The 14,027-nt window shown below is 37.7% G+C and overlaps 2 protein-coding genes across 2 annotated transcripts; one reads left to right on the top strand and one right to left on the bottom strand.

Moving 5' to 3' along the window:
* Positions 1–403: 403 nt before the first annotated feature.
* On the top strand, positions 404–8,836 carry LOC109240205 (BTB/POZ domain-containing protein POB1-like). Its single transcript, XM_019406841.1, has 6 exons — positions 404–733; positions 1,678–1,830; positions 4,077–4,201; positions 4,286–4,349; positions 6,947–7,226; positions 7,690–8,836. The coding sequence occupies exons 1-6, from the start codon at positions 487–489 to the stop codon at positions 8,501–8,503; spliced, it is 1,683 nt and encodes a 560-aa protein (XP_019262386.1). The 5' UTR covers positions 404–486; the 3' UTR covers positions 8,504–8,836.
* Positions 8,837–11,840: 3,004 nt separating this feature from the next.
* Positions 11,841–13,806, bottom strand: LOC109240206 (6-phosphogluconate dehydrogenase, decarboxylating 2, chloroplastic). The gene has a single exon (XM_019406842.1). It carries the CDS (start codon positions 13,597–13,599, stop codon positions 12,112–12,114), a length of 1,488 nt encoding a protein of 495 aa, XP_019262387.1. The 5' UTR covers positions 13,600–13,806; the 3' UTR covers positions 11,841–12,111.
* Between the last annotated feature and the right edge of the window lie 221 nt (positions 13,807–14,027).

The following is a 14,027-nucleotide window of genomic DNA, read 5'->3' on the forward strand; positions in this document are numbered from 1 at the left end:
TTCTCTTATAATTAATTTTAGTTGTTAATTTATACTTATATAAAATTATTTATAGGCATATATTTATTATATTAACTTTTAAGTTTTGATAATTACTTCATTTTAAATTTAATCTAATTATGTAATTATACTTATGCAACCAAACAATACGCTTGTAATTACATTGTAATTATACTATGACAAACAAACAGGTCGCCGTAATTGCAATACTATGTAATTACTAGCCTAGTAATTACACCATTTCCAATTACCTCGTGATTTTCCAAATAGACTCTCACAAGTAATTTTTAAATTAATTAGCACTTTTATAAGAAAAACCATTTTTGCATTTTTGCAGCTTGACCAACCAGCCTATTAAGTACCAAACTAGAAAGGTATACAACGTACTTACGTACTCATTCTTAGCCATAACTGAGCACCACCAATAATAATATTTTTCCTCACATATTCTCTCAACCTTTTCTTTTTTCCTTATAAAAAATTTGGATGAAAAACTTGAACGACGACATTTTTGATCCCCTAACAATAATAATGGACTCCGATTTCTCTCCTGGTTACGGGTCGGGTACGGAATCCGACTTCGGTTTCGCTTTCAATGACAGCAATTTCTCCGACCGGATTTTGATAGTTGAGATTGTTCCTGACTCCAAATCCGACGGTGAGGGTTGTAGCAGTATCGTTGATTGGGCCCGCAAACGCAAGCGTAGTAGAGAAGAAATCAAGAAAGAAAATGGTTAGCTCTTTTGATTCCGTTAGGGTTTTAAACAATTATTTTATCAAATTTTGGCTTTTTATTCATTTCATGTATGTATATTTTGTACTTAGATGTGCAATTTGATTATCTTTTTGTTTCAAGGGTTCAATTTACACATCAAAATGCTTAATGTTTTTGTTTTTATGATTAATGAATGTGAAGAATGGGCTTTTACATATCAAACTTTACAGGGAGAAGATACAAAATTTAGGACTTTATTTATTTATTTCTATTTTTTTGTGCAAACCTGAGTTACAACTTGAAATGGAAGGTATTTAGCTAGGTTAAAATGATAGAACTGCACGAATTTGCTTTAGCGTTGACTGTTGATGAAAATCTTGCAATTGATCTAGCAGATGTAGCTGCAGCATAAGTTACTAACATCCTCAGATAATTTGCAAATGAGTTTAAGTTCTATGCACTTTTAGGTAATTACAGTAAATCTCTTTTGATAAACACTAATTAGTGATCTGGTAAAAATGGTAACTAACCTGCTATCACACGTTAAATTTACTGGTAGTGTAAACATTTTAATACAATGATAGTGTGCATAACTTAAATCCTTCGCAAATATGGTTGCTTGAGCACTAAATACCAATGATCTTGTTTGCTAACAAAAAAAAAGAAAAAAAAATAATGATCTTGTAATCGTCTTGTCATTTGTCGCTGAAAGTGTCTTTCTGAAAAGTTTGGCAAATACTTTAATTCTCTGTCTAACAACAAACTTAAGATTTTCCGTTGTTCTAAATCATACTTAAATTTGTGAGCTACCGCTGCACGCACTTGAGTTTGTCCCCATTCTTGAAACATTTCTTGTTCTGTCGCCTATCTGAAAACTTCCAGTATTTTTATGTTTTGTCATAATTTGTGCTTATTAATTACTTTCTCCAGTCTAATGGATTCTCACCTCATAAACCTTTCAGATGCGGATGTGCTCACGCAACGTGAGGAGGAGGTGTTGAATTGTAATATGCTGGACACAGAAGATGGTCTTGCTTATGAGAACCAAGATGAGGAAGCTGTTGCAATGGTTGAGGAATCTCCATCCGGCACTGAGATGACCACAGATCACCCTGGTACCTATGGACTTCCCCACTATGGATCAAACTATCTTGTTTCCATCATTGTGCTGCTATTTCAAGGATTCTAACTGTTTTAACATTAGATCCTGATATTAACAAGAATCTAAGAGGTCGTTTGGTAGTGTGTATAAGAATAGTGCTGAATAAGGTGTATTAGTAATGCATGGGTTAGTAATGCAAGCATTAGTTATGCAAAGATTATTTCTTATCCACTTCCATTGTTTGGTGTGTGTATTAAAAATTAAAACGGAAAAGGTCCTCATATATCCCTCTACTATTAAAAATTATTTAAAATTGTCCCTCGTTATACTATTGGATTAAAAGAACCCCTACCGTCTTACTATTCAAATACATATGCCCCTTCTTTGACGGATTGGACACGTGGCGCGCATCCAAAGTTTTTGATCATTTTAAATTAGGCTCGACCCGCCCAATTACCCAAGACCCAGAACCCATAACTAAGAAAACACAATCATTTGACCCATAAACTAACCCTAACCCCAAAAGGTGCCGCCACACTAGGAGATCCTCCTCCACCATTCACTAATTCCTCCATCACCATTAGACCACCATGACCACCATAGAAAACATTCTTTCACCGTCTTTGTCTTTTATTCATCCACCTCCATTTGGCAATTACATTGAATACTTTGGATTCTCCTAATCGCTTGAAATACTCTATAGCCGAGAGAAATAAATACTGTAAATTCAGATGAAGAATTTACGTATAACAACAATTAGTTATTTACTTTAAAAATCTAAAATTTAATATAATGGTAGATTCCATCACACTGGTTTCTCCAATCCAGTTACTAGTTTATACTTCCCGATGCATTGTATAACGCGGACATCTTATTATGCTCCTAAAAAATTTGAAAGGTTAAGACCATAAATTTTATTCAATTTGAATAGATCTTGTGATCTCAAAACTGGGCTTGCTTTTCGTATAGTTTTAGGCATATTGGCTGCTCATAGAAACAGATATAATGTGGCTTCCGTTTAATAGGATATTACGTCCTCCTGGCTGAACGAGTGAAGATTAGTAAATTCTTTAGTTTTAGGGAACTAGAATCCACGCCAAAAGCTAGTTTTCTTTCATCCAAATCAATCATCCATCGTTAGTAAGGGTCAATAATTTTCTTGTTGCAGAATTCCGTGCTAGCTAATCACAATCCAATTTAGTTCTTTTCGTTTCGAATGGCTTAGTGAAACAAATGACCCGACAAAGAGTGCAAGTAGCGATGAACTTGTGAAATTCAGAAGGAATCTCCAACCCCGGACTGAGGTTGCAACCACATCTGATAGGAGCTCCTAGTGTGGTGGCGGTGGTTGGGTGAAGGGGGATGGTGGTATGGAAGAAGAAGATAAAGTGGAAGAAGAAAAGAGTTAGGTTATGGGTTCTGAGTTCTGGGTCTTGGGGTAATGGAGCGGGTCGAGTCTAATTTAAGACCAGATGGACCAAGAGCCTTGGACGCGTGCCACGTGTCCAGTCCATCAAATAAAGGGTATATATGTTTGTATAGTAAAACAGTAGGGGTTATTTTGATCTAATAGTATAACGAAGGACAATTTGAAACAATTTCTAATAGTAGAGGGATCTATCAGGACCTTTTCCGAAATTAAAATGCATTGAATAATTTTTAAGAAAATTAGTTGTTTACAAAAATGCCCTCCATATTCTTTAGCCTTAAGGGACTTTAAAGACAATTTTGTCTTTAACCATGCTAATGCATGTGTTTAGTTATACATAGGATAATACTAAATAGGTTATATAACTAATACTTGCATCAGTAATACATAGGTTGGAAAAGTGTACCAAACAAGGGATTAGTAATACCAAAAGCTAATGCATGCATTATTTTCTCTAATGCATTCTACCAAACGAGCCCTTAAGAGATATCATAATAACATGGCTATCACTCTTTTAGGAGAATATGGATGTATCCTTTGTGTGCATAATCTGAAACCTGAATTTGTTACAATGTAATAGCATGTGAAACATTAAGCTCCTTTATCATTGCGTGGTCTTTTTCTCTTTCCCCTTTTGTCCTTGAGCCGAGGGTCTATCGAAAACAACCTCTCTACCTTAACAAGATAGGGGTAAGGTCCACGTACACTTTACCCTCCCTAGACCCCACTTGTGGGATTACACTGGGTTTGTTGTTTTTATTATTGGTCTTTTTCTCTTTCCTTTTTCCTTTTTTTTTTGGGTTTTTGAAACAACTTTACGGAATTTATAGGGGATGGTGAAGCTCCTAAGAGCACTGACTCGTCCACAAACATGGACTCTTCAACTGGGCGTCAAGTTAGAACTATATACATCAGTTCTCCTATTTTGGCCGCAAAGAGTCCATTCTTTTATAAGGTTAGAAGTCTTTAATGCTTTGTTATATCTTAGTCAGGAACTTTCTTTTGCTCTTTCTTTTGACATCTATTTGTTTTCTTCTAGATGTTCTCCAACGGCATGAGAGAGTCGGAGCAGCGGCATGTTACTGTACAAATCCATGCCTCGGGTTAGTAATAACATTTTTAATTGTAGTTTCTTGTGTTCTCATTTCATGGTATTGTCCTTTCCCTTAGAATGAACCGTCCTGATAGGGTAATAATATTAACCAGATAATGTCCCATGTCAGAATCTGGATACAGTTGTATTCTCTGAGCATCAAATGTGTCTGTTATCTAGATCTTTTTCCATTTGGTTACACTAAAAGTTACTGGAATTACTTGTAGGCTATGCTATATCGTGCTCTATGTTACTTAAACCCTCCCCCCTCCTACTTACATGGGCGCCCCACTTCCCCCTTATACCGTACACATAACTTGATATTCCTATAGTTGTTCGGACTACTGTTCGGGTTTGAAACTTGGAATGAATCAGCTCGGGATGCTTATAATCAGTACTTATTTTCTCTTTAAAAAAGTTTTCAATAATTGGGATATTCAATTAGAGAGCAACACATATCAATCACTAAATGAATATTGAGTTTTTGAGCTGTTTAACCATTAGATTAATAAGCGGTTGTCTGAAAACTTGGGGACAAAATAGATTTGAACACCTGTGAATTCTTAAATAGATTTTGATAAATGAGATTCTTATACTCCCTCTCTTTCCATTTTTCAGATGGTATTTGATCAGGTTTATAGTTTAAGATAAAAACTTTTGACATATAAGTTAGATATATAACATAACTAAGTTAGAAACTAAAGAAAAAAGATTCAAATACAGAAAGATATCATTTTTTTGGGGGAAAGGGTCAAAAATACCCCTGAACTATTGGAAATAGAGCAATTATGCCCTCCATTTGCTATTGGGCACCAAAATACCCTTACCGTTAGTCAAGTGGAGCACATATACCCCTCTCCACTAACAGACTCCACATCTGCTATAGATTCACTTTCAAAAGTATTTTCTTTGCTGATTTGGAGCTCCAGCTTGGAAAACAATACCCTCTATATAATTTCTTAATTTTCTAATATCAAGAATATCTGGCCGCCACCTCCCTCTCCACTTATCTCAATTCTTCATCAATCATCACTGCCCCTTATGTAGCAGACTTTTATCCCGAAAAACCCAACCTGCGAGCCCCATCAGACTTCATCGGAAACTCCTCGAGGAGTCCATTTTTTCTTGATATATTTTTTTTTCTTCTTTCAGAAATCTGTATAGAAAAACCCGAAAGAACCCGTATAGAAAAAACCAAGTCCAGATCTGAACCTCTGCAAACGGTTTCAAAACGGGAAGAGAGATGAGATAGAGGCTTGAAAATTAAGGATTGTGAAGAACGACAACAAAAAAATGGAGAGAATTGCAGAAGGATAAAATAAAATAAATGTAAAAAAGAATCGAATTAAGTCTCTAACACCAATAAATCTCTCTTTGTATGTTTATCTCTCCAGGTGGTACATGCATAATACAATGAAGTTGAACTCTGGAATGACTATTTCGACAGTGTTTATGGAAGTTTGATGAGTTAATGGTGAAACAAAGCAAAAATGAGAACAATGAGGAGCATAATTGATTATACAATAGGTCTTTCGACAGTGTTTATGGAAGTTTGATGAGTTAATGGTGAAACAAAGCAAAAATGAGAACAATGAGGAGCATAATTGATTATACAATAGGTCTTTGATAGGACTTGTTGATTAAGGCATTTTTAATCTGTTGATTGTGGAAAATGGGAAAAGACATGGGTAATTTAGATATCATTAATTATCTTGGATGAAAAAAAAACCAAATCTGATGTGGAGCTCCAACTCAGCAAAAAAAATCTTTTTTAAAGTGAATTTATAGCTGATGTGGAGTTTGTTAGTGGAGAGGGACATATATGCTCCACTTGACTAACGGTGAGGGTATTTTTGTGCCCAAGAGCAAACGGAGGGCATAATTGCTCCATTTTCAATAGTTTAGGGGCAATTTTGGCCCTTTTCCGTTTTTTTTTGAATGCCCAACAAGGACAAAATTCCATATAACATTGAAAAATATTTTTCGTTGTTAAAAAGAAAAAAAGATGGTTCTTTGTTAGTGTTTGGAAACTAAAATGTTAATGTGATTACTAAGTAATAATATATTATCTCCTACAGAGTATCTAAAATCATGGGCAAAGGTTATTTTATGTTAAGCAGTGTGAGTTCGCATTCTGAAAAAAGCTACTTGGAAACAGTTTCCAATGTGAATGTGAAAAATCACATTTGAGCTGCCCGAATGTGTACATGATTTAGGTTTGACATTTGAACTCCAAACACGATTCTAAACCTTAAAAACATGTTACCATAAGGAGCTGATAAACCATGCTTTTACCCGTGTGCTTGTTTGCAGTATGCCTTAACGTATCCGTTATTTTGTCTATCTTGTTGAATCCAAAAAAATCTAAATGTAGAAGAATCGAACACCAGATCAAGAATCAAGAATCGTGTCTGCTACTCCTAAAAGCATCCTTATGAGACATTTATTGTCTACAAATATGTTTGGGGGGTTATAAACATGCTCCAAGCTCTGCTGTTTGTTTTGCTTTCTAAAGCATACTTGAAGAAGAAATTCTTTCACAGTTTCTTTAATTAGATATAACATATATTCTTCTTTGACCTCCACCTTTCTCTATCATTTTCGCAGAAGAAGCTGCCTTCATGGACCTATTGAATTTTATGTATAGCAATACTTTATCTACGATAACGCCTACTGCCTTGCTTGACGTGCTTATGGCTGCTGACAAATTTGAGGTTGCATCATGCATGAGACACTGCAGCCGTTTACTAAGGAATCTTCCCATGACTTGTGAATCAGCCTTGCTTTATTTGGATCTTCCTTCTGGTGTTTTAATGGCTGATGCAGTTCTGCCACTGACTGATGCTGCAAAACAGTTTCTCGCTGCACGTTTCAAGGATATAACCAAGTGAGAGCTCTTCCAAGAAGTAGTTTTTTTATTACTCACTCTCGTTGATTGATTTTGAATGTGGAGCTTAAATCTGTTGCTTGGAAATAGAAAGTGAACGAACACAAGAGGCTTGTCATCAGTTTCAGTTTTCCTCTTCATCTCGAGCACTTCATTCTGTCATCCCGATTTCATGAACTAACTTCATTCCGTCATTCCTATTTCAGACTGAGTTTGCTTTTCCTTAACACTTCATTTGACATAGCCTAATTTTGAGGCTTTATAACTAGCTGTTTGTTTTATTACTAACTAGTGAATAAAAGGACCTCTAGTCTTCCCTTTAGTAAAGAGCTTCTTGTATAACATTTCAGAGTGTTTTCAAGTTGTCCTATTTATCAGAGACTTGTTCACTCTTTAGATATGGTTTTTGATTGTTTCGGCCTAGAATTCGTCATCTGAAATGTTATCCTAAAATCCTTCCCAGGTTCCAAGAAGAGGTGTTGAACTTGCCTCTTGCAGGAATTGAGGCTGTTCTCTCCAATGACGATCTTCAGGTTGCTTCAGAGGATGCTGTATATGACTTTGTGTTAAAGTGGGCTCGCATCCATTACCCAAACTTGGTGGAACGACGTGAAATATTGGGCTCACGTCTTTGTCGCCTCATTCGCTTTCCGTACATGACATGCAGGAAGCTGAAGAAAGTTCTAACTTGCAATGACTTTGATCCTGAACTATCTTCCAAGGTTGTCCTAGAGGCTCTATTTTTCAAAGCTGAAGCACCATACCGGCAGCGTTCTCTTGCTGCTGAGGAGGGCAGTGCCTCACACCATCGTTTTGTGGAGCGTGCTTACAAGTATAGACCAGTTAAAATTGTCGAGTTTGAACTGCCTCGTCAGCAGTGTATTGTTTACCTAGATATAAAACGGGAAGAGTGCAATAGTCTCTTTCCTGCTGGTAGAGTTTACTCTCAGGCTTTCCATTTGGGTGGACAAGGTTTTTTCCTATCAGCTCATTGTAACATGGATCAACAGAGTTCATTCCATTGCTTTGGGTTGTTTTTAGGCATGCAAGAGAAGGGGTCAGTGTCATTTGCAGTGGATTATGAGTTTGCAGCTCGGACAAAGCCAACCGAGGAATATGTGAGCAAGTATAAGGGGAACTACACATTCACTGGTGGCAAGGCTGTTGGCTACAGGAACCTATTTGGCATCCCTTGGACTGCTTTTATGGCTGAAGATAGTGTATACTTCATCAATGGGATTCTCCATCTTCGAGCTGAGCTTACTATCCGACAGTAAGTGCGTAGATACTAACATAATGCCTTTGTCTACAGCCATACTGGACTTTTTTAGATGTCAGTGGGGGCTTTGAGAAGAGGTGGAATGCTAACTGTAAGATATCGTCGAGCCTAGTTTCCAGAAAGGTTTAAATTGTAGTGACAGGTTGATTGTTCAGTGCCTATGTAGAAACTGTTGTATGGGCTTGTATGTATCCTACTGCTGTATATGCACTGCTGGGTGTTAGTGAAATTGAGAGAATCAGTAGCTTCATGTGTTGATATTGCACTAACTTTTAACTTGCCAGTTGTTTTGAGGTGCGTAATTAAAGTCTCAGCAAATCTTTGAATTTTACTTGTTTATTAACTTGCCATAGATTAATGAAATTGTGGTTCTCTTAAGGTTTATTGGCTCTCTGCGGAGGTGATTTGCTAGTGTAGGTATCTTTATGTTTATTCTAATTGGACTAATATGATATAATCGTTCTGTCTCTGATGGAGGCCTTCGTTTTCCCCTTATGGATAAAATCTTAGGGCATGTTGACGAATTTCTAGCAAATGCAATTTTATGTTCTGTATCCTAGTAGTGTTATCATCTATTTTTCTTTATTAACAAACACAACATATTCTGAAAACGATGGAATCGATATTAATTGAGCTTTGGAGTACTATTTGCGATGAAAAGGCCAAGATGAACCAAAAGAGCACGACCGAGCTGGTTGATTTTGGGCTAAACTCCTTAAAAATTATCCTAAAAAGAGAAAACAAATGGAAAGAGTGAAACATAATATGTTTACTTTATTGTAACTATATAAATTGGTTGATTAGGTGAGTTGTGTTATGCCACTTAAATCAAATTTGATCCAACTTATTATTGATTTAAACATACTTATGGAAAGGTTGAGTCGTCCTCTATCACTTAACATGTCTTGAACTTCAGAGTTTTGACCCGACCCCTCCCGCAATCCCCCAACTTCCACACCACAAATTGACAGACACTACTACCAGAAACCAAGGAACACTTCATCTCAAACTACGTATAAAGAATTAAAGGCATTTGGGAAAATCAGATGCAGTCTTGACAGGGAAGGCTATGTTAATATGCCTATAATATGTAAGTAGACTACACTGTTGGCCCTTTCTTTTATTATTTTTGTCGAAAATGAAAGTTAAAAAAAGGTTTTTAACTTTCAATATGAATTGAAGCTCCAAGGGGGGAGAAAAAAGAAAAAAATAAGGGGGGGGGGGGGGGGGGGGGGTAGCAAGGCATACTATGCAATGTTTTTAGAGACACCACAAGACTCCTACTAGGGTCAAGTGAAATGGAAACCTGGACATGGTAGAAAGCGGATGAAGCTCTTTCTCAGTGAAATATAATCTAGCAGCCACGATGCAGAAGAAAAACAACAAATTTAAGGAGCTGAACATCATATAGTAACAGCCTGAAATATGAAACACTGTTAACCACCAATCTAACCCAGTGGTCTCAAAAGCAAGATGCTCCCAGAAGCAGTCAATAAGAATTTTATTAATTACAACCCTACACTGCATGTCATTTATGTTGCACCAAAGCTTCAAAACTAACAATGAAGTTGAAGATCTATATGATACACAGACGTGCAAAGACGAGGGAACAATACTCTAGACAGGGAGCGGCAAAGGATTGAACTGAACTTCTTTCAGAGAAGCAGACAGAATATCTGATTTTAAACTAGAACAAACAAATTCCTGATGGAGGCACATCTACATAAGAGATCAATCAAGGGCCAACTGTCAATGGAGGAACACTGGTATTCAGAACTTAACTAGGGTACTTTATTTTCATCACCGAGAAAATGGGACATTGAAAATCTATATCACAGATATCTATGAATATCAGCACGGAAAAGCTTAAGCATCCAAGGTAGGAGAAGGCATTTATTTAAATGTCACATTCATAAGTGAAAACCCTCAAAGAATAAGCTTGATGTTGATGAAATCAGTTGCAGAACTTTAATGCCAATCACACAAGCACGTCAAGCTGAGCAATGTACCCATCATTTGCTCCACAATTGATTAACACACACTAAAGACACAACTGCACGACTACTTGGCAGAAAAGAAAAATTAAGTAAAATAGTCTTGATTGTACTTGAGGTGAGAGAAATGTATTTTGATTTATGGGAATTGCTTGAAAACCATCCTGTAACTATCAAAAAGAGAACAGGAATCAAACCCCAATTCTTATTAGTCATACGACCAGAATATTTTAAAGGATTTCAAATGGTTTAGCCCCCAGTCGGGCAAAATTATAGTTACTGAAAGTAATGACAAAAATCTGAAAACATCTAAATAGAAACTACATCAAATGCAGCAGTTTTCTGTGAATATGTCAATGAATAACCTTAAATATGTTTACAAAGATTTTGCTTAAATAGTATAAACCTAGCAGATATGCAGGTTCTAGAAAAAGTTAGACATGGTATGCATAGGACAGCAGCAATAATGTTATTTGTAACAAATTTCAGCTTAGAAACACTGTTGAGAAATGGTAAGAAGCGCAAAAGCAACTACGCCTCAGTCCCATACAAGTTGGAATCGGCTATAGTAATCCTCACTGACCACAGTAAAGTGCAAAAGCAGAAGTCAAGGAAAATTTTTCTTTTTAGGTAGAATAGAAACAGAGAGAGCTGTGGAGCAATAAGAACAAGAGTTCCCTTCTTTCTTCTTTTTTTTTTTTGGGTGGGGGGCCTCAATTTGAAAAAAAAATACTAAAATTTCTGATATTCAGAAGGTCTTATACCCAATGCCTCTTTGATTAATTTAAATTATCTAGAAGTAACCTATTTTCTTTTAGTATTGCCTCTTCTCATCCTCCCTCCACTTCTTGCGTCCATTCCAATGACCAGGCCGTTGCCTTCCGCTGCCACTTCTCATCTCCTTCCCTTCCCTCCTTCCTATTCTTCCATCCAGCATCAAAGGGAGCCATATACAATTTTCCACCTGACCACATACTCATTATTGTTTATCCTTTCAATTAAGCATTCATTGTCTAATCCACGGCCCTAAGGTTCTTTCACCATTGCAGCCATAGCTCTATTCACAGTAAATTATTCTTCTCTACTAAGTTCAATAGTTTAAATCAATGTACACACATATATATGACTTTCGGAGCAGAGCACTGAAGACACACACATACGACTCGCTATATCATCATATCTTTAACCATCAGATATAGCAGTTTGGAGATACAATAACAACAACCCTGTGAAATCCCACTAATGGGATTTGGGGAGGGTAGTGTGTACGCAGACCTTACCCTACCCCTTCGGGGTAGGGAGGCTGTTTCCGAAAGATAGGAGAACCTTAAAGAAGCCATATTTAATGGATCAATAAAATGTAGGTAATATTTATGAATAATGTAGGAAATGCAACTTCTTTAACTTCAATAAAGAAGTCATTCAATTGCCAAGGCCCTATAATGTTCAAAGGCATACAACATTATTAACTGCAAAACTAGCAACAAGTAAAAATTCTCAACAAGTCACATTCTAAATTTTAAATGCCTGAATAGCACAATTTAGAATCAATAGTTGACAAAGCTCAACTAATACCAGATTTTTATCATAATCCGCAACAGCTGCAGCAGCATTACACTCTGGCCTTCCTAGCAAGCTTCGACCACTCAGTATGGTATGCTCCTGGCATATCAACCCTCTCATAAGTATGTGCCCCAAAATAGTCCCTTTGAGCCTGCACGAGGTTTGCTGGAAGCCTAGATCGCCTATAGGTATCGAAATACTGAAGACTCGCAGACATTCCAGGAACACTAATTCCTCTCTGGATAGCCAGTCCCACGACTCTCCTCCATGCGGCTTGCCTCTGCACCATCTCCCTTGCAAACTCCGGGTCCACCATCAAGTTAGCCAACCCCGGATTCCTCTGATACGCCTTCTTAATCCGATCCAAGAACACTGCCCTGATAATACACCCGCCTTTCCAAATTCTCGCCATCTCTCCCAAATTCAAATTCCACCCTTTCTCAGCACTCTTTGCCCTCAGCAAATTCATTCCCTGAGCATAACTACAAATTTTCGACGCGTACAATGCCTGCCTCACATCATCAATCAATCTCTTCTTATCAACACTACTACCATTTACATCAAAATTTATTTCCTCCTTTAATCCTTCCTTCTTAAAAATCCTCGCAGCATCTTCCCTCTCTTCCTTCAATCCACTCATATACCTACTATCCAACGAAGCAGCAATAGTGGGAGCTGCAATTGACAGCTCAGCAGCCTGCTGCACAGTCCATTTCCCGGTTCCCTTCATTCCTGTCTTATCCAAAATCTTATCCACTAGCTCACCGCTCCCGGTTTTCTCATCCTTCACATTGAATATATCAGCTGTAATTTCAACCAGAAAACTCTCCAGTTCACCACGGTTCCACTCAGCGAAAATATCTGCCAATTCGGAGTTACTCAACCCGCCCGCATTCTTCAACACATCATAGGCCTCCGAAATCAACTGCATATCACCATACTCAATCCCGTTATGCACCATTTTCACGAAATTACCCGACCCGCCTTCACCAATGTAAGTAACACACGGCCCGTCCTCAACTTGGGCCGCAACTTTCTCGAGAATGTCTTTGATGTTCATGTAAGCCCCGTGGGACCCACCAGGCATAAGCGAGGGGCCATTACGGGCTCCATCTTCACCACCAGAAACACCCATACCCAAATACAAAAGCCCTTTACTCGAAGCTTCATCAATACGCCGTTCAGTGTTCTCGTACCACTCGTTACCTCCATCAATAATCGTGTCACCAGGCTCCATATGTTCAGCTAAAGCAGCAATCGTCTGATCAACGGGGGCCCCAGCTTTAACGAGGATGATAACAGATCTGGGCCGTTGTATCGACAGCACGAAATCACGCGGATTGTACTGGCCGGTTAAAGGTAGTTGACCCTCACGTTGAGCGCGATCTAGGGTTTCGTCAACTTTAGAAGTGGTTCTGTTGTAAACGGAAATCGGGAAACCTTTCTCGGCTATGTTTAGGGCTAGATTTTGGCCCATAACAGCTAGACCAGCTAGCCCAATACGAGATAAAGCTTGAGCAGTTGCAGCTCCTTCCATGGCGGAATGAATGAGAAAATTTTAGGAGGAAAGTACAAATGGAAAAGAGAGAGAGAGAGAGAGAGAGAGAGAGAGAGAGAGAGAGAGAGAAAGGGAGGTTTTTTGAGAAGAGGGAAGAAGATGAATATATAGTGAAAATGAGTGTTTGGTGGGATATTTGGTATGGGAGGAGAGTGACGGACTCGTCGAGGGACTGAAAGGGCAGTGGCTGAAACTGCCAACGAGAGGTTGGCGTACTCGTCGATGTTTTCTATTAGTAATTCTTAGGGGTTGTTTGGGTTAATGGTCAAACTGCTATAATGTAGCAATTATTTATGTAATGATAATTTGTATTAAGATTATCATCATAATGGATGAATTGCTATAATATATAAGTTATTTCATAAATATTGTTTATTTTATGGTTTTATTGTCACGATCCGGATTTC

Source organism: Nicotiana attenuata, unplaced genomic scaffold (genome assembly GCF_001879085.1).
Source record: "Nicotiana attenuata strain UT unplaced genomic scaffold, NIATTr2, whole genome shotgun sequence".
Taxonomy (NCBI): Eukaryota; Viridiplantae; Streptophyta; class Magnoliopsida; order Solanales; family Solanaceae; genus Nicotiana; species Nicotiana attenuata.

Coding starts and splice junctions, on each gene's coding strand:
- LOC109240205 (XM_019406841.1), top strand. CDS start 487: ATGAAAAACTTGAACGACGACATTTTTGATCCCCTAACAATAATAATG. Junction 4,202..4,285: donor AGAGTCCATTCTTTTATAAG/GTTAGAAGTCTT, acceptor GTTTTCTTCTAG/ATGTTCTCCAACGGCATGAG. Junction 4,350..6,946: donor TGTACAAATCCATGCCTCGG/GTTAGTAATAAC, acceptor TCATTTTCGCAG/AAGAAGCTGCCTTCATGGAC.
- LOC109240206 (XM_019406842.1), bottom strand. CDS start 13,599: ATGGAAGGAGCTGCAACTGCTCAAGCTTTATCTCGTATTGGGCTAGCT.